General features: G+C 40.3%; 2 protein-coding genes across 2 annotated transcripts in view; both read left to right on the plus strand.

Annotated features, from left to right (window-relative positions):
• Positions 1-314: 314 nt before the first annotated feature.
• On the plus strand, positions 315-14,054 carry LOC141974132 (cysteine-rich venom protein TEL1-like). The gene is given in 9 exon segments (XM_074933450.1): positions 315-336; positions 339-488; positions 3,679-3,740; positions 5,751-5,870; positions 6,349-6,436; positions 7,483-7,628; positions 8,357-8,451; positions 9,952-10,040; positions 13,927-14,054. Coding segments are annotated over 9 exon segments (900 nt in total).
• A 4,416-nt stretch (positions 14,055-18,470) lies between these two features.
• CRISP2 (cysteine rich secretory protein 2) overlaps positions 18,471-20,544 on the plus strand; it is a 48,296-nt gene continuing 46,222 nt past the window's right edge. The window contains exon 1 of the mRNA XM_074933465.1: positions 18,471-18,671. Coding sequence (XP_074789566.1) covers positions 18,471-18,671 — 201 coding nt within the window. The remainder of the gene's footprint in view (positions 18,672-20,544) is intronic.

Below are 20,544 nucleotides of genomic sequence, written 5' to 3' on the forward strand. Positions count from 1 at the left end.
ATGGAAATATCAATAGGCAAGATTCTGTCTTGGTTACAACAATGTCAGTCTGGAGACACCTCAAGAGCCAGCTGAGTTGATTTGCATTTCTGGAGATTAAAATCAAGTCTTACTACAACTGGATGTGTCAATCATTACCAGAGAGCCTTTGTACCTGGCATTCATTCCCACTGAGTGCTGATTTCACTCGTGAGAAGCAATACACACAAAACTCATTTCAGGGTATTTCATCTCTTCCGGTACAAGAAGTAAGAGGAAATAAAAATGGAACACAAACAACCAACCTCCTTCTTAGAAGAATGCTCACTTGATAAATGTGTTGTTCTATCTGGTCACTATTGAATTTTATAATACCTGTGACGCTGAGTCACCTTGTCCTATCAGGAAACAGAAGAGCTATATATCACCCTCCAGTGAAGAACTCTGTTCATTTCCACAACCACCTGAAGAAGGACAAAAGAAACTTCTGATCTTCCTGGAAACAAAAGGTAGAATTTATATTGCTTTGTTTGCTTAAAGAATTGCAATGTTTTTCATGTATTAAAATGCAACCCATTGTCAGAAGACTTCCTGAACATTTAGGGCAATCACAGAAAGAGGATTTTATTTGGTGAAAAATAAGGACTTCATAGACAATAGTGTAACACAAGCTGAAAAAAAGGGAGAGAAAATGGATGAGTGATCAAAAACAGATGAAGAGCCACCTGCGTGCAAGAAAGCAAGTATATTGGTAGATTATATCTACATAGAGGAAGAGACGGAGACAGACGGAACATATTGAATTGGATATATATTCAGTTCTGTCTATTATATTGCTATATGTAGCTATCACCACTTATTTTCAGAGCGGGGAAATTACCACCTTGTGCAATTTGCCACTCTTGTGCAAGGGGGCTGCTAAGTAGGACTTTGTGCAACAATGCACTACAAGTTAAATGACAATTTGTGTTACTCCATTTCAGGTCTTTTTCAACGATAGTAAAAAATAATGGCGATTTTTTTTTGTGATAGATATTCAATTGTATGAATAATTTAGGATACACCTTTTTTTTTTTTTTTTTTTTTTTTACAAGATGACACGGGAAAAACATATTCACACAAGTTTGCTAAACTCATACAAACTAGGGATGCTAAAGCACCATCTTTCAGTGGCAGATCCCTGTACACAGATGGAGTTGCAGGAAAGTCAGTAAGACTTGGCACATGTCCTGATTTATGTTTGATTGAGGGGGAACAGGGGAGGGGGACAGAGAGACTGATTTTAGGACCAGTGCCTAGAAATTAATGCAGAGCAATTAAATTTACATCTCATAAACTATAAGCATTTGGTTGAAATCAGTGGGATTGCCAAAAGTATGTTAATATCTTGGAGCAGGAAATCCACTGGGTCTTAAAAAGCATTCCAATGGCATTTTGAAATTTGTATCATGTATTAAATTACCAATTATATTTAATTGTAAGTTAATTCACAGAAGATATTACAGTGAATGAATACTTTGCCCATGCCTTTAAGTTAACTTCTTCAGTTTGGTTTGCAAAATAGAAAACTTCACAATTTCAATGAAGAGTTATTTTTCCTTTGAAACAAAGAAATTTTTTTTTACATGTTTTAGGTGCAAAAAGAGTTGTTTTCTATTTGCATATCATCACATTTTGCACTCAAAAGACATATTTTTGCTTGTAACTTGAGTACACTAAAAATAACCCCCACCTCTATTTACTTTCTAGTTAGAAATTAAGTAAAAAGAATAATTTTTCATGTTATTTGGGGCATAATTTTTAATTGCTAAACATCTAGGTCTTATACGCTGCAAAGTTTTGTAATGACTCTAAGTAGTAAGTGATGGAAAAGTTAGTAAGAAAGAACTTCTGTGATCCTAAAGCACTTCAAGGAAGCGTAGGTGATGTCAAAATGAAACATGTGACATAAGGCAATAACAAGAACAGGAAATCAATGACTTATACTGTTAATTACCAGAATGTTTTTCGCCTGGATCAGCCAGATCTTTCCTCAACTACAAGTGCTTGGAATGAGCCACAGTATTTTGAAGGCTGTGAGAGTTTAATTGTACAGATGTGGCCAGTCTGTCCAGATTTTTGGCCTCTGAGCTACAGCTACCCATAGTCACGGTCCACTTCATCAGGCTTTGCTCTTTAGTAGAGCTGGAGCAGCATCCCTGCCTACAGGCTGGGGACTGTGCATTGCCTCCAGTGCAATGTAAGCAAGCTGGTGAGGAAAATGGGCATTGCTGTACTGTTTAGAAAAGGGTATTTTATTTTTTTTTCTTATCCACGTGTTTTCCACGAGCTGAAGCACCTTGTGTTTTATATAAATTGGTTGCCTTGAGGTAAAAGGGCTTTGCTGAATATGAAAAGATTAACAAACCCTATTGGCCTTTCCCCAAGAATAAATTAAAACCAAAACCAGCAGCCCCTCAAAACCAGATAAGAAGTTAAGCTAATAACATATCTCTGTGGCAACATGTCCATAAATTCCCTTGGAGTAGGAGGCTGGGACAAATGCCAAAATAAGTAAATTCCACTCTAGTCACCTGCAGCCTGCTCTAGGTAGCTAAGCAAAACCAAGATGTATGTAACTCCTATAACTGATTGCAATCAGATACCTGAACTTGGAAGTGACCCACATTACCTCCTGGATCACTGTGTTGGGATGGTATGGTTCTTTGAGCCTCCTAAGCAAGTAGAGTCTTGAATGGAGTCCAGGGTCTGGTGGTTGCTTCTTCAGTTAAAGGAGGCTCTTATTTCTGTTGCCATTCCATGTTACCTGTAATATAATCAAGAGTCTTCTTTAAAAAAAATAAAACAAACAAACAAACAAAACTTTCTGAAACAAGTCTTTCCCAGGACCAGCACTGATTCATTTTTGTGCCAACCAGTTCTGCCCCAGCTCGCGTGCAAGGCTTCATGGTTCACGTGCTGGTCGTTAAGTAAGGGGTTTGAATCCTGACTCAGACACCTAAGTGTAGACATCTGCACATGGGCTGAGTGTCTAATTCCCCTTTCAACCAACACAGTCCAGTCAAAGCAGGCAATGGGGAGCAGGGAAAGTATCATAGTAACAGACACAGAAACAAGGTAAAAGCTGCATCCCATGCCAGCTGTTCCACAGTGTGGCGATGAGCAGAAGGCCTCCTACAGGAAGGGTACCATGAATGTCCTCCTGTACCGGGAATTCTGGTGAAGGTGTTTGTCCAGGATTACAATAGGAAGAATGAGATGTACAAAGTAGTTGATTCATAGAAATTTGGAAGTGCAGAGGAGAATGAATTCTACTTTTTAACTTCTGAAAATGGATGAGGAAAAGAGAGAAAGAGAGAAAGAGAGAAAGAGAGAAAGAGAGAAAGAGAGAAAGAGAGAAAGAGAGAAAGAGAGAAAGAGAGAAAGAGAGAAAGAGAGAAAGAGAGAAAGAAAGAAAGAAAGAAAGAAAGAAAGAAAGAAAGAAAGAAAGAAAGAAAGAAAGAAAGAAAGAAAGAAAGAAAGAAAGAAAGAAAGAAAGAAAGAAAGAAAGAAAGAAAGAAAGAAAGAAAGAAAGAAAGAAAACGTTACTTTGCTACTTGAGAAAAAAACAGGAAACACACAAGAGAAAGGTGCATTATGTATTCAGAGAAATGAAAGCTCCTTAAAAGATTAATTAAATCCTCACTCTTCTGTTTTCAGAGATGATTCTGCCTGTGTTGTTCCTGTGTCTCACAGCTATGTTACATCTGTCCACTGGCGAGGTAGGATGCAAACTTTGTAATCAGAAAATCTGGATGGGACCTGAGGCATTTGTGGTCTGACTGAATATGGCTTTTCCTATGCACACCGATTACAGAATTGTGGAATGGTTTGGGTTGGAAGGGATCTTAAAGATCACCCAGTTCCAACCCCCCTCTCATGGGCAGGGACACCTTCCACCAGCCCAGGTTGCCCAAAGCCCCGTCCAACCTGGCCTTGAACCCTTCCAGGGAGGGGGCAGCCACAGCTTCTCTGGGCAACCTGTGCCAGGGCCTCACCCCCCTCACAGGGAAGAATTTCTGCCTTATAACAAATCTAAATCTTCCCTCTTTCAGTTTAAAACTGTTTCTCCTCATCCTATCACTACACCCCCTGATAAGAGTCCCTCCCCAGGTTTCCTGTAGCCCCTTTAAGTACTGTGAGGCAGCTATAAGGTCTCCCCGGAGCCTTCTCTTCTGATGATAAACAGCTCCAACTCTCAGCCTGTCCTCACAGGGGAGGTGCTCCACCCTCTTGATCATCTTTGTGGCCTCCTCTGGCCCCGCTCAAGCAGGTCCGTGTCCTTCTGCTATTGGTGGCCCCAGAGCTGGACACAGCACTGCAGGGGGGGCTCACGAGAGCAGAATAGAGGGGGAGAATCCCCTCCCTTGACCTGCTGGGCACACTGCTCTGGATACAGCCCAGGACAGGGTTGACTTTCTGGGCTGCAAATGCATGTTGATGGCTCAAAGTCAGTTTTCCATCTACTAATACCCCCAAGCCCTTCTCCACAGGGCTGCTCTCAATCCACTCATCATCCACTCATATGCAGAAAGAGCCTGATTAGATATCTAGGAACTGGAAAACATTTATCATTGAAGTCTGTTTAAATTCAAACCAGCAGACTGGTTCCACACTTGCACATGAAACCTTCTACAGACACAGTGTTATTTATGAGCTGGGTCAGAGATAACTGTATTTTCCAGAAGCTCCTGTACATAGACCCTGTGATCTAGATCTCCCAAAGATCCAGCCCTATTCCTGTTATTTCCCCACAGTTTTACAGGCAGCAGTTACCCAACTCTCTCCCTTTCTCATCCTACAGCTGCTGAGATATGTGCCTCTCCCTTTATTCAGCCCCATCCTCAACGCACACATATCACTGATTTCCCCAAAGAGCTAAACAAACTAACATCCTCAACGCACACTTAAAGTGGTTCCTCCCAACCCATACTTAGTGTGAAGTTTGAAGTTTGCTACTTCTGCTTCAGAAACACTAATGTGACTAAAGGCTTGACTACATTCCCCCCTAGTTCTTCAATTTCTGTTCTTCATGCTGCCATCTAGAAGACTAGTGAGAATGGTTGCAAAGAGAAGGCTGAGTTCTTCACGTGGCTATTTTTTAATTAGAAAACAGGTGAAAATTTTGAGAAATACTATCTGTTATGACAGGATTGGAAGAAAATCTATAGCATGAAAATAAAAATAGGCACAATTTTTGTTCAGTGGGATGTCCTGTCGAAGTACCACAAGATGTCTGTGATGATCCTGTGATAAAACAAGAGGTTCCTTCAGGATAAAAGCATTAATAGGCATGTATAAAATACTGAAGAAGGGGAACGTGTCATAAGCACATTCATGTCTTCAGCTGATTTTTAGATCCTGTTTACTCAAAACCTCATGAAGGAAAGTACAATAATACTAAAATAAATCTAATTTACTTTACTAAATTTAAGAATCTCCAGGCACACAAGGCATTCCAGGATAACTCAGCAGAGGGTTGGCAGATATGACACAGGAACAAGTGTTATTACTGCTAAGCTCTATGCTGTGGAAATACTGAAAGTGCTACTCCACAGGGAAGCACCCCTAGAGATACTTAGGAGAAAAAGCATATCACAGTACCTCCTCCATCACAAAGATCATCCCTTCGGTTGATATTAATATTTTGGTATTTTAATATTTCCTAGACAGGATTAATGATTTAGTTACATTCAAATAAAAAAAGAAATATAACATGTTTTTCAACTTAGGAACCTGAAGGTTTCGATGCTCTGTCAACTAGCAACGCAGATCAGCAAAAGCTGATTATTGACACACATAATACCCTCAGGAGAGGAGTAAAACCAACTGCCAGCAACATGTTGAAGATGGTAAGTTATGCTGTATATCTATTTTTAATGAATAATAGACCCTTTGAGAGATGCAGGATGGTATGAAAAGTCACATTGTTTTATTTAACCACAAATTCACTCTCCAGACCTTTCCTAAGGATTGAGCATGGCCAGCACCAAGAGAAACATAAAGCTGGGCAGGTGGAATAAAAGTCTGGAAAATTTTATGGTGCATCAGCAATAATGTCTATTTCTTTTGGAGGAAAAAGAAGAGGAAAAGGATGACGCATGGCATTGTTAATTTCTTTCTGATGCCTTCTTCATCAGTCTTCACAGTTTCTATTCTACTGGGTGTATAAGATTGTTCCTAACCACCCTACCCCCAAAAACTGGAAAGAAAATGACTTTGTATACGGTATTTTTCTGATGTGAAGTATAATTTCCACATGTTGTTCCTTCATGAGAGGTTATTAATTGGTACATGTCTGAATGACTAATATTTTCTTCTTTCATTAAGCTATGGTGTCCTCCGGCTGCAAAAAATGCCCAAAACTGGGCCAATCAATGTACTTTAAGACACAGTCCCGCTACGCTGAGGAGAACCAGTAAGTGAAGCATGAGTGCTAGCTGAATAATGTCATACATGTTATTGATGTGACGGGTTGGGGTTTTGTTTGGTGGGGTGGAGGTTTGAGGTACCATTTATATTCAGTGTGATTTTGTTTGTGCATGGGACAAAGGCAAAATTCTAGATATAAATGTGTCTGGTGAGAAAAGCCCATTCTCATCCTAATTGCATCTGTTTTACATAGGTATATCCCATTTTCTTCAGTAGGTAAAAAAATAATCATTATGAAAAAACATATTCTCTCAAGCTTGCATGTGCTGGATGAAACTGTCTGGGGAGGAAGAGGCAAAGGGTGAAGGACCAAAACTGGCTGGTAGTGCTAAGAATAAATTCTAAGACAAGACTCATAGCTTTTAAATCCCATGGCAGCTTTCAACCTGTAACTATCTTGGAGGCTCATATAAACACTTCAATAACTGGATATTGAAGTAACAGCTATACTTTGCTGATAGCCATGGTTAACGTGCAATGTGGGTTGGCTGACTTCTGTCTATACTGTATGTAAGATGTGGACTGTCCTTCAGTCCCCATACTTTTTGCCTAAAAATCAAATCCTCTGGTTCTTCCTAAAGTGAATCCCAGGTGAGAACTAATGCATACACAGTAGGGTTGTACCTGAAAAAAAAAGAAAAACAGTATGAGGATGTGTACCAGAAGTAAGTTTTGAATTATTAGGATTTTTCCAAGATTACTGAGCTGTGACCTAAATAATGACTCGGTTGCTGACTTTCAAATAGCAAAATTACAGTCATGAAACTGTCGTGTACATATGCAGGTGTATCTACAGACATGCAGAAGGTCTGTCAACAACCAGACTATCAGCCAAACAGGCTAGTGATGCTGCAAACTGGTCCAGTGACAGCTTCAGTATTGACAAAGGGTGATGTCACTGAACTGGAAAAAACCCCAGCACCCGGCTGTCCCATCTGGGATGAGAACTTCCATGGAAATCATATCACCTTTTGCTGTCTTTTTCTCACAGGTGTATCTTTTATGTATTTCTCAGTACCTTTCTCTTTTCAGCTGTACAATGTGGTGAAAATCTCTTCATGTCATCTGCCCCTTACTCATGGTCAGACGTTATTCAGGCCTGGCACAGTGAGGAGAAAAATTTTGAATATGGAACTGGAGCAAAAACACAAGATGCTGTGATTGGGCACTACACTCAGGTAAATGCAACTTTTTATATTTCAGGCTGAATAAATCAATATCTATATGTTATCTAAGCAACTTTTACCCTCTCTAAAGAGAGTAAGTATGATGGAGACATGAGAGTTATTCTGACAAAACAAGATTAAATCTTTCAAAGTAACAGAATTAAAATGAACATAATAGGCTAAGTGTCTTTACAGAGGTATTTCCAAACTTCAGGAAAAAACAAAGGGAAGAAACTTGTTTGTTTAACATCAGAAAATTGCTCAGACACTAGCATCCGAAAATTGCTCAGACAGTGGAAGAACATGGTTATTAAAGTATCAGGAAGGAAAAACAAATAGGTTTGTTATAGTCTACAGAGTGCCATTGACTGCAGAGATTTTCTAGTTGGATAATGGCTTATGATAATCTCCTCTGTTCACCTACATGAAACAGAGTTTAGAAATTTTACATCATGACTCTTACATCTTCTTCAACAATTTTAATTGAATGAAAACACATATAATTGAGACAGTTTAACTCAAACTTTTTACACAAATGTACATCCTAATTGGGTTTTGGTTCAGGGGTGAAAATGCGGGAAAAAAAATTTTTCCAGCAAGGTGGGATTTATATTTTACTATAAAGGGTAAATAAAGTGATTTAACTTGGTTACAGATGTTTCTGTAATGCATATTGTACTTAAACTATTTTCAAATGTATAATTTTCATTCTCCCATGATTTTTCTTCTTATACCTACAGATGGTTTGGTACAATTCTTATCAAACTGGATGTGCTGTCGCTTTCTGTCCCAACAGTATATTTAAATACTTTTATGTCTGCCAGTACTGCCCCTCGTATGTATTGATTCTGATTCTGGAATTTATTATGTTATCATAATTAGTCAGGAGATCGTAAAATTTGTGATAGGGCACATCACCTATAGCTGAGGAACAGGTTTGAAGAGTGCACCAGGAATATGAAAAGACAGAAACATACTCATCAAAAGAAGTGTCAAACAAGCAAAAGGATAAAACTCATAAATGTGACACTGATTTTCAGGTTAAATTTAATTTGCCTAAAAATCCTAAATGTCATCATACTAAATGACAAATATTTTCCACATTTTACTTGAAATCTTGGTCCAGAAAGGCATATCAATATGTACACTACAGTGAAGACTATAATTATTACGAAAAAATTTAGTGGGAATTTTAAGGCAGAGTGATGATTTCATAAACGGTCTAAAATTAATTTTCACATTCCCATTGTAATATATTGTGGTGGGTTGACCTTGGCTGACCACTCTATCAATCCCTCTCCTCAACAGGACAGAGGGAGAAAAAATATGACAAAAAGGTCATAGCTCAAGATAAGGGCAGGGAAATCGCTCACCAGTTACCGACACAGGCAAAACAGACTCAACTCGGAGAATTAATTTATTTCCAGTTAGAGTAGGATAATGAGCAATAAAAAACATCTTCTGCCCACCCCTCCTTTCTTCCCGAGCTTATCTTCACTCCCGATTTCTCTATCTCCTCCTCCCGAGCAGTGGGGGTGATGGGAATGGGGGTTGAAGTCAGTTCATCACATGTTATCTCTGCCACTCCTTCCTCCTCGCTCTCTTCTCCTGCTCCAGTGTGGGGTCCCACTCACAGGAGAGTCCTTCATGTCGGCGTGGGTCCTTCCCACAGGCTGCAGTTCTTTGTGAACTGCTCCGGCCTGGGTCCCCCGCGGGGTCACAAGTCCTGCCAGGAGCTGCTCCAGCGTGGGCTTCCCACGGGGTCACAGCCTCCTTTGGGCATCCACCCGCTCCGGCGTGGGGTCCCCCACGGGCTGCAGGTGTGTGTCTGCCCCACCGTTCCCCTCCCTGGGCGCAGGGCACAGCTGCCTCCCCATGGGCTGCACCACGGGTGTGGGGGAATCTCTGCTCCGGCGCCTGGAGCACCTCCTCACCCTCCTCCTTCACTAACCTTGGTGTCTGCAGAGTTGTTCCTCTCACATATTCCCACTCCACTCACTGGGTGCAGTTTGTACCGTTTCTTAAATATGGTATCAGAGGCACGACCACCGTCACAGGTTGGCTCAGGCAGCAGCAGGTTCAACCTGGAGCTGGCTGGCACTGTCTGAAAGAGGGGCAGCTTCTAGTCTCCTCACAGATACCACCCCTGCAAATTCCCCCTCCATCCCACTACCAAAACCTTTCTGGATAAACCCAACACATATATAAAAATTGTGTGACATGTAACCAACAACTGAGTGAAAGTTAATATAGGTATGCATCCATATAATTAAGTTTCATTCTCAGATATGCTATAGTGACTTTACAGCTTACGTTGGCAATGTTGATGTTTCAGAGGGAATCTAAGAAGTTCAATTAACACACCTTACAAAGCAGGAAAACCCTGTGGTGATTGCCCTGATGCTTGTGAGGACGGATTATGCAGTAAGTTTTAAGCATTTTAATTGTGTCTTGGGGATGATTGGTGCTTTAGAAAAATACCAATTAATTTATGCAAATGTAAAGTTTTTGAAATTATTTGTTCAAATACAAAGCCAAAGGCATTATTACAAACCGGCACTTCACCATGGTAGCTGCTTTACCTAGGTGGGATGACTTGTTGAGTGAAACCAAAGAAGGAGTCTGTGATAAGGGTGGGCAAATGTTAACCAGTGGTTGGTTTACACTGTGACACAGATACCCTCCACCTCATGGATCAGATATTCATATGGCCTAGATACCTTCATTCAAGATGACAATGTCTGGGTCTCTATATGGAAACTTTCATGAATTCTCCCTAATGTAAGAAGACGTATCGACTGCAAGTGAGGTCAAACATAAGTTTATACCAGTGATAGCGCAGAAGTCTGAGCCCTAGACTTCCAGTTGCAGTCTATATGCTTTTCCATAAACGGGAGAGGCAATTCTCATTTTTGAATCTAGGAAATGCCAGGGAAGGGGTGGACTTCTTTATCTTTTTTTCTTCTTCTTCCTTTGAACCATGGTGGCTGATCAAGTAGCCGTAGCAGCACACTTGGTAAGAGCAAGTAGCAGATCTGAGTTTTAAGAATTCTAACAGAAAATAAAAGCTTATGGGCTGCTTCTCATAATGCAAGATTTAATTTCAATCTTCTCTTATGGAATTAACCTAATTCTCATCATGGGCTGCAGTACAGAGGAAGAAACTCTCCAAAACCTTGCAAGTTCACTGAGAAATCTCCTTGAAAGAGCTAAAAAACTATGTATGTGTGGTCAAAGGTCTTGGATGCTGCTGTGGAGTAAATGGCAACAAAGGGGAAAAAAATACAGAGGAAAGAAATATTGATGAAAAATTATTCTGAAAGGAAATGTTGAAGGTTTTGATTTTCCATTTATGATTAATTTTGTGTTTCAATTAATTTTCAGCCAGTCTTTGAAAGTTTGAAGATGTTTATTCCAACTGCTTTGGCAACGTTTCACAGATATACCCATAGCTTCATCAAGTTCACTGCTCTGCTTCCTACCAATGCAAAACTGAAATAAAATAACAGGCTCAACTTTTCCCTTCCTGGACATCTAGCTCCTTAGTGACTTCTTTCACAGAAACAGATTCCATCCTTCCTCTCCCACATACACAGGACTAACTTCAATCCAGAGACTCACACAGAAAAAGCTGTAGGAGGATGTATACATTCTATTAGTGTAATGGTCTTTCACATAGAGGAGATCTTAATGGAAATTTGGGTACCAGATATATTTAATGACTATCTTATCACATCTTTATTTTCCAAAAATGTTATTTAAGAAGCATTGTTTAAAGTTCTGTGGTTCCATATATTTTGTATGTTCTCAGTATAGATGGATGGTCCTTTGTCATGCAACTAGTCTTAACTTGATCAACAATTTAAACAATTGTACTGTTAACAGGATCTGAAGATAAACAGGATTGCTGGAAATATGTAGTTCTCAAAAGGAATTAGAAGAGCAGAGCAGTCTCCATTAGAACTATTCTAGTTTAGAATCTGGGTCATTTGCTGACATACATTCTATTGTAAAATGCTCCGTCGTAAAAAAAAAAAAAAAAAAAAAAAAAAGTGTTGTTCATTTAAATTAATGATCCTGCTTATAGTATAATATTGCACTTAGCATAAATACAGGTAACAAAACCTGACTTCAAAGTAACAGAGTAACAGACAGCCAAGGGGGAATGTCCCTGCATTTGGAAACTTTGCTTTTAATAACAACCAGAGGTGTCTTTCAAATTATTTTTTTTTAATATCTGCTTTTGCTGTATCAATCATTAAATAACTCCTTCTTCACTGACCAGCTCATTGTAATTTTCATTCTTGTGTATTACTATGAAATACAGTTCACTAAACTTCTACAATCTTTGTGACTTTATTAGCATTAGGTCTTGAAAGGAGCCTGATACTTTAGCAGCAGAAACACTTTATGTGAGAAACTGAAGATTTCCAAGGCAAAAACAGAAGTCGGGCAAAAAATTTCCTCTAGACTCTCTTTCGGAGAGAAATGACCATTAGCATAAATAACATGCAGTACCCACTTCTGTGACCTTTGGGAAGTAGGTGTGCAGTCAACTGTGGGACTAAATATTATTTTAGTCTCACAATAGTTTCACATTCCAGTCCTCTTTTAGTAAAGAAGCTGCTGTCATAATTAATATTCCAAGTCTCAGGAATTATTTGGCACAAAACAATTTCAAAACACATTTCTGACTCATTCATTTCAGTGACAATTTCAACACACATTCCTAGCTTGTTCATTTCAGTCGCATTTCTTCTCGTATGAAAGATGAGCATTAAGTTAAAAGCCTGGTTTCACAATTCAAAGTGCTTGTTGTTTGGGTTGGTTTTTTTCTCGTTCATCTCCACCACTTTTTCCCTCCATGGTATACTGTTGTCACATTTGGGTACATCTCTACTAGTAAATGAAGCAATTTGGAGACATAGATGTGAGGGTTGGAACATGACTTAGTGCACACTTAAATAATTAGCACAAGTCCAAGTAAGAATGATGGTAATGTAATAGCTAATCCAGTGTTCTTACCATTGAGGGAATGGGTAGACCCATTACCCCCACTCCTAGAAAAGTCCATTTACTATGAATAATGAATTATTGAATGGATAATGAATATTGAACATGAACTATGAATTTACTATGAATAAGAAAACTATTCCCTTCCACCGTAACCCATACTACAAGAACTGATTTCTCAGTCACTCACAAGAGGAAAGAAGTAGTGTAAGGAGGTAAAAGTCAGCCCTCATATATCTTACCCTTGAGGATCCAGGGAACTAAAGGTCAATAAGCCTAATTTAGATATCCAGGAAGAGAATGGAGCAAATTGTTTGCCTGCCATTTTCTACAGTGGACTATAAAGTACCAATATGGATTCATCATGAGCTGATCTTGCCAAACCAAACATTCTTCAGCGAGCAACTTGGACAAGTGGATGGTGGCTTGGCTTTGGTAGCGTGTTTGACAAAGTCACAAAAGACATTTGCAAACTAGGGAGATGCAGTTCAGAAGAAAAAATAATAAGACAAGGCCTGTGCATGCTGTTGAACACACACATCCGTGATGCTCTAGTGCAGGGGGCAAAGATGGAGGCCTCTGGTGATGTGCTCAGGTGTTGGCACAGATGGACAGTGCCCACACCCAGAACTAATTGCACAGTTCTCGCTTGTGATGTCCATAACCCTCCCCAGCCACAGGTCACAATCAGAGCTGAAGACAGCTTTTGTCAACATATGGAAAAACCTTCACTGAATGTTTTTCTTGGGTGAAGGAGGGTCGGATCCACATTCCTGTTTGCCACAAGCATATTTAGGTCATTCACTTGGACAAAACCAAGTTCTAGGTTCACAGATTACTTCCAGTGAACATTAAGAACTGATACCACTCTAAGAAATATGCCAGAATTTTAATCTATTACAGTTTAGTATAAAATGAATAATTACATAGGGGAGACAAGATCTGGAGAGGTAGTAACAACTAATAGGTTGAGGATGCTATAAACAACCTTTGGAGCAGGAAACCCAAGATATTCTGTGCTGTGCTAGAGACATTAATCTGTTCCTGTTTGCTTCAAGGAATTTTATATTTTTTTTCTCTCCAAAGGGAGATACCTTTGATGGGTGGAACACAGAATGTTTTCCTCACCTATACCAAATTAAGCATTTAACTTCGTGCTTACAGTATGTCCTCACAAATTTTGGCCGTATTGCAGACCGTCATCATATCAGGTGTCCTATTCCCTTGACACACTTTCTCACTACAAAGTGGACAGGTAAAAAGTATGCCTTCACTAACCTCTTTTTTTTCATTTAAGCATATTTTGGAAGGAAGATGGTTATGATCACTGCTTTACGTGAGGTACAGCTATGGGTGTCTCTACGGCATGAGAAAGGTTTAGTAATTGACTCAGGACCAAATGATAATGTTGCAACCAGGCAGTGATCATAAAAAAACTTAAAAGCCATTATAATATATATTTCATAATGTATTGCTACGCAGTGTGCCTTGTCTCTGATATCTCCCTGTGGTCACTGGGGTCCCCACATCAGAGTATGGATTCTTCCTACTTCATCTTGTTCCTGGGTCGTTCACCTTTCAAGGTGAAACCCTTGAAACTCTTTCTGCCTTTACGAAGGATCCGGACCAGACAAAGAGCGTCCATGAGAGGATCCATGGAACAGAGTCATTTCACATTCCTCCTTCTCACCTACATCTGATGTAACTCCCTGCAGATAGCTGGCTGCTCTAGGGCAGTGCCTGTATTATGTCCCATATCATGGGCCCCTTGTTCACTATGGAAAAGTACACAGTAGAACAGAATAGGAATAGAATAGAATAGAATAGAATAGAATAGAATAGAATAGAATAGAATAGAATAGAATAGAATAGAATAGAATAGTTGAAAGGGACCTACTTAGTCCCACTGCCTGACCACAAAATAGCTTAGAACTAGTTCCTCTCTCTAAACTGCAGGAATTCTCTCACTTGTGCAATGGTATAACAGATCACAGAATCACAGAATCATCTCGGTTGGAAAAGACTTTGAACATCCTCCACTCCAACCATTAACCTAACACTGACCATTCCCAACTACACCAGATCCCTCAGCGCTATGTTGACTCTACTTTTCAACCCTTCCAGGGATGGGGACTCCCCCCCTGCCCTGGGCAGCCCATTCCAACGCCCAACAGCCCCTTCTGGAAAGAAATCCTTCCTCAGAGCCAGCCTGACCCTGCCCTGGGCAGCTTGAGGCCATTCCCTCTGGGCCTGGCGCTGGGGCCTTGGCTCCAGAGACTCATCCCCCCTCTCTGCCCCCTCCTGGCAGGGAGTTGCAGAGGGCCAGGAGGTCTCCCCTTAGCCTCCTCTTCTCCAGACTAAACACCCCCAGTTCCCCCAGCCGCTCCCCAGCAGACCTGTGCTCCAGACCCTGCCCCAGCTCCGTTGCCCTTCTCTGGCCACGCTCGAGTCATCCAATGGCCTTTTTGGAGTGAGGGGCCCAAAACTGAACCCCCTCAGCGAGGGGCGGCCTCACCAGTGCTGAGTACAGGGCTCAGGTCCCTTCCCTGTCCCTGCTGGCCACGCCAGTGCTGACACAAGCCAGGATGCCATTGGCCTTCTTGGCCACCTGGGCACACTGCTGGCTCCTGTTCAGCCGGCTGTCAATCACCCCCCCAGTCCCTCTCTGACTGGCAGCTCTCCCGCCACTCCTCCCCAGGCCTGTAGTGCTGCTGGGGGTTGTTGTGGCCCAAGGGCAGCCCCCGGCATTTGGCCTCATTGAAACTCCCCCAGTTGGGCTCAGCCCATGGCTCCAGCCTGTCCAGGTCTCTCTGCAGAGCCTCCCTACCCTCGAGCAGATCAACACTCCCACCCAACTGGGTGTCAGCTGCAAACTGACTGAGGGTGGAAACTTGATGATACTCAGAGTTCAGCTAAGGCAGTATTCTGTCTCTCGCCATTACAGAAATAATGTCCTTTAATGGCAGGTAGAAAAATTCTGGGATAGGCAAAGCTGAATTTGCTCTTTCTCCAGATTTGATATCCAACAGTCATGACATCCTTTTAGCGCTGAAACAGACTCTTCAATGTCATTTTGAAAATGTATCATCATTAGTTATGAAACTTCTGGATATTCCTAGAATGTATGCAGCCCTGTGAAATCTGAAAGACGGATGTATTTTACACCTCTCGTGCTGTAAGCCTTGATTCACTTTTCAGAATTTGAAGAAGTGTTCTTGAAACCTGCAAAGCAAAAACACACAGTACACTTTTAAATGTGTGCCTAGAGCCTTGATTGATTTGACACTTTAAAGTGTTACAACAATGTTTCAGCGGTGAGGATGGAAAAACGGTGAAGTCTTGTTATGTGTGGCGGGTTTGAAAAGTCCCTCCTGAAACTGTGGATTGCCTCTCACTTAGACTGTCTCCTGGCTGCACGATGCAACAGACCTTTCCCAAAACTCAAAGATATTGCACGTGATTTAAAGTTACGCTTGTTCTCTGTGAAAGGGAGTTGAAAGAAATAGTGTGTGTCCATCTGAATAACTGAAAGAAGGATTTCTTTTTTTAAATAACACCCACATCACAGAGCTAGATAACTTTCCTTAAAATGTTTTGCATTCATTGGCATGTGACAGGACAATACCGTTTAATAATATATCTGTACATCCAATAGGCTTTATGAGAGAAGTAAATTTTAAGTAAATGGCAATGTATTCCAAAGGTCAGTGAGACTTACTATCAAATTTTATACGGTGTGAGCAACAGCAAGAGAAAAACGACCTCATGTTGTCTTTTTTCAAAACTATTTTCCCATGAATACGTGCTCTTTTTTTAACTTCATTTTGCTTGTATCTTTTTATTATTTTTTTTTCCAAATAGTGTCCAAGGAGCAAACCTCACATTTTAAAAGACAGAGCTAGCAACAAGACAATCATGTGGAATTAATACAAAGACATCTTTGAGAGCAGGCACAACAAATCAACACATCTCATAAATTAATCTAAAAGGTTGAAAACTAACATTTGATAATATAATGTCTTCAGTGAATTTCTTTCTATACCTTCTCAAGAAGACGAAGCTCTATTTTTTTAATCTGCCTGACAGCTTTCAGCAAAGCTCTGCCTGGCATATATCACATAGGCAAAAATGTACTTACTGCAAAAGACATCATCATTAGATAATACAGTTCACAAGTATTAATGTTTTAAAATATGCTAATTAAATTTAACATCCTGCACACTATTTTTAATGTATCTATCAACTTTTTTTTCTTTTTTCACACTAAACATAAGTTATTAACATTTGAGGAAGCCAAGTAATGTAGGCTCTGCAATAACTACCAACATCCTGCTATGAAAACATACATGAATGCATTGATCAAAATATGGAGAATTCCATAGTATTCAAACACAGTCTTGAAGAAAGTCCTGAGCATTGAAGAGGAGGACAGCTTGACTTTTTGAAATACATGTCACAAGTAGCTGAAATTGCACGGGAGAATAAACTTTCCATTCCTCAGCTAAACATAATTAGATGATAACTAAAAAAAGAGAAGCTACAGTGAGCCCATAAAAATTGGTAATATAGTACCTGTGGTGGTGCAGACGCCCTGGGCCACATTGCAGTGTCAGGATCAGCCAACACTGCCTTCTTGTCTTGGTTACAAGTACAGCAGGCTGGGACGATCTGTCACTTCTCTGTCTTGGCTACAGGAGTAGTGAGTTGAGATGATTAGGTGCTCCCTAACCGTACCCAAAATTTCTGCTGCCGGGGAACAATATCTAAAACTCCTGCTGCCTGGATCGTAACCTGATCTGGAAGATACTAGAATTACCTGACAAGAATTATGGCCAAAATGAAGAAAAAAAAGTAGTGACCAGATCTAGTCATGTCACAATCCTATAAATAGTGATTCTAAGTGAGACCCTTTTTGCTCTCCGGGATGACAGCAGCTGTGACCCAGTATCTCCCCCTGAGCTGGGATGCCTCTCAGGGTAGATTTTGAGAGGATTTCAAAGAACAGATTTCAGGAGGATTTCCAAGATTGCTCTCTGATAGATGCCGATTAAGAAAAAGGCTTCAAAAATCATCTGCTTACAAATGCTGAAGGAGAATAGTGAGTAACTCGCTACAGTTAGATTTTGTGAAGTTTTAAAGATCATTTAAAACCAGTAACTTACTACAATAGCAAAGAGATAAAAATATTGATCATAGGTTATCCTCTATGTCTCTGTGTGTGTGTGTGTGTGTTAGTGTGTGTGTTGTTTAATTTAATATTTTGTTGTAAGTCTTGGGTGAGCCTTGCCATTATAAAATCTTTAATTGAGTCAGTATGTTGATTATAACAAATTTTATTAAATCACTCTGAGAATTGGCTGATAATTAAATATTGTTTAAAATCATTCAAACTAATCTTTTGGTTTACCATAACAGTGTTAATAAATCTTAAAGTGCTGCTACCTCAAAGTTGTGTAGGATCTTAAATCAACATCTGTGACAAAGTGGCATAGCGGGCAGGATGGCAAGTAGTATCGATTACTTACAAACGCACAGTATTAATCCAAACTCTGATTTTTCAGGTGAATGGGTTCATGATAACTGGCATGATTGGAAAACTGTGGAAGAACAACTAAATGTGGCCAGAGACCATATGAAGGATGGAAAAAGAAAAATAATTATTTGTACGATGTTACACACCTGCTCAGAAACCACCTGTCAGGACAGGAAAAAACAAAATTGAGAGAAACCTGATCTGTAAGAGGAAATAGCAGAAAGGCACATGAGTTATCACTGTCCCAGCAAATTGACCTGTTACAGGAATAAAAGGAGAAAATAGAAAAGTTGTAAGAAAATATAACGATGATATTCATGCAGGCCTCGCACCCATCCAACCCCATGCAAATTAGGAAATTAATAGTGTCCCCAGAGAACTGGGATGGTGATATTTGGGGCGATCCTGATGACTATGATGAGGGAAATGATGACCCTTTTTTCCCCTCATATTCCTCTGAATATGAGGCTCAACCCACCATTAAAGCAGAACACATTCTGCTGGTTCGAGTTGGTCCTTGATGACAACTGGTAAAATTCCTAAGAGATATGGGAGCACAGAGTTCAACCCTACAAAGCAAGACGCTGAGAACCTGGGCATATGACCCAGACAGCAGAGAGTTAAAGTCACTGGAGTAAACGGAGAAAGTGTTATGTGCCAAACCGCAAAAATTAATTTATGGCTTCCGGGCAAGAAATGCATATCATCTACTCGCTTTGCAGTTAAAGATCGTAATGAAAATATTTTCATTTCGATGTTTTGAACGGCCTAACCTGGTGCCTACCAGACGGCAGTGTGTGGTCCTTGGCTTCAAATATTGACCCTAACCCTGATAAAAATCAGGAGACTACAGTGCATATACTCCACACAGCCCCCACACTTCCTGATTCAAAGATTACTAATGTACCACAATACCCAATTTCTGCTGCAGCATGAAACAGATTTTCTGAGGTAATAGCAGATTTGGAAAAATGACGAATTATCTCCAGAAACAGCTCCCCGTATAACTCACCTGTCTGGCCGGTTCAGAAATCACATGGGAGATGGTGTTTAAAAATTGATTATCAATGCTTGAAAGCCAATACAACCGGGCTAACAGCTTCTGTCCCAAACATTGCAAACTTAACAGCTACTTTCCAAGCAGCTGCACACCTATGAGTGGCAATTTTAGATGTGGAAGATACATTCTTTATGATTCTCTTACATGAAAAGGATAAAGAGAATTTTGCTTTTACCTGAAAAGGTGTACAATAAACCTTTAACAGACTCCCACAGGGATATAAACTTTCTCCTACAATTGCTCATGTTGCACTTACTGGACATTTACAGTCTCGTTCACCCAAGATATGATACTGTACCCATATATAGATGATATTCTGATTAGAGGCACTTCACCAGAGAGTGGAGAAAGTGGCAGCAGCATTGCGCCAAGCTCTACACAAAGCAAAAGCTGAGATTCCACCTGAGAAATGTCAAGAATCAAGTAAAGAAGTAAAATTTTTAGGCACTTATTGGATTGCAGGTAATGCATCAATTCCACCCGAAGTAAAATAGAACAATTGCAGATAGCCCAATATAAGAAAGAATTACAACAGCTCATGGGTACTTCAGGGTACTTGGAGGAAGCACTTGGAGGAAACGTCCTTACAGAATGCTCCCAATGTAAGTTGAAATTGCAAACAGATCACCCTGATAAAGCACCACCTCTACACATCAATGAAGGGAAAACTTTGTGGTATACATGGCAAATTGGATATCTCGGGCTATTCAGATCCTCTGCAGGACATTGATATATCCTCACAGGAGTGGACGTAGTCTCTGGCTTGCTTACAGCAACTGTCAGAGCTCAGATGGGCAAAATACTGTAGGACTTGGTTCTCGAGTCTGCTACTCCTGATGTCATCCAAAGTGCTAATGGCTCACACTTCTCATGTAAAGAGGTGTAAGAGTGGGCACAGTAGGAAGAAATTCAATGGGTATTTCATATGTCCTATTATCCTCAATCAAATGGAATGGTAGAAAGGGCTAATGGCCTATTGAAAAAGAGCCGTAGCCACCTGAGGCCCAGTGGGACAGTGGACTTTCCAAAATACACCATCAATTGAATAATCTGTATGGACCCACTGGAAGCCTCATAAACTAAGCATTCACTGCAAAAATGAAGCTTAACACTCCACCTTCTGGGAAAAAGGAACATCCAACAACGGCACTACAGCAGAACAACCTCTAACGGTCAATCTACCATCCATTGGTTCTGTGTCAATGACTCTAACTAAACCTCGTGGCACTCTTGCCTGGAAGGCTATCGAGAGCAGTGGGACAAAACATAGAATTAGTGCATAGTGGATTTTTCCTTTTTTCCAACAGGGTAATCTGTCCAGA

The sequence above is a fragment of the Athene noctua genome, chromosome 1 (assembly GCF_965140245.1).
Source record: "Athene noctua chromosome 1, bAthNoc1.hap1.1, whole genome shotgun sequence".
Taxonomy (NCBI): domain Eukaryota; kingdom Metazoa; phylum Chordata; class Aves; order Strigiformes; family Strigidae; genus Athene; species Athene noctua.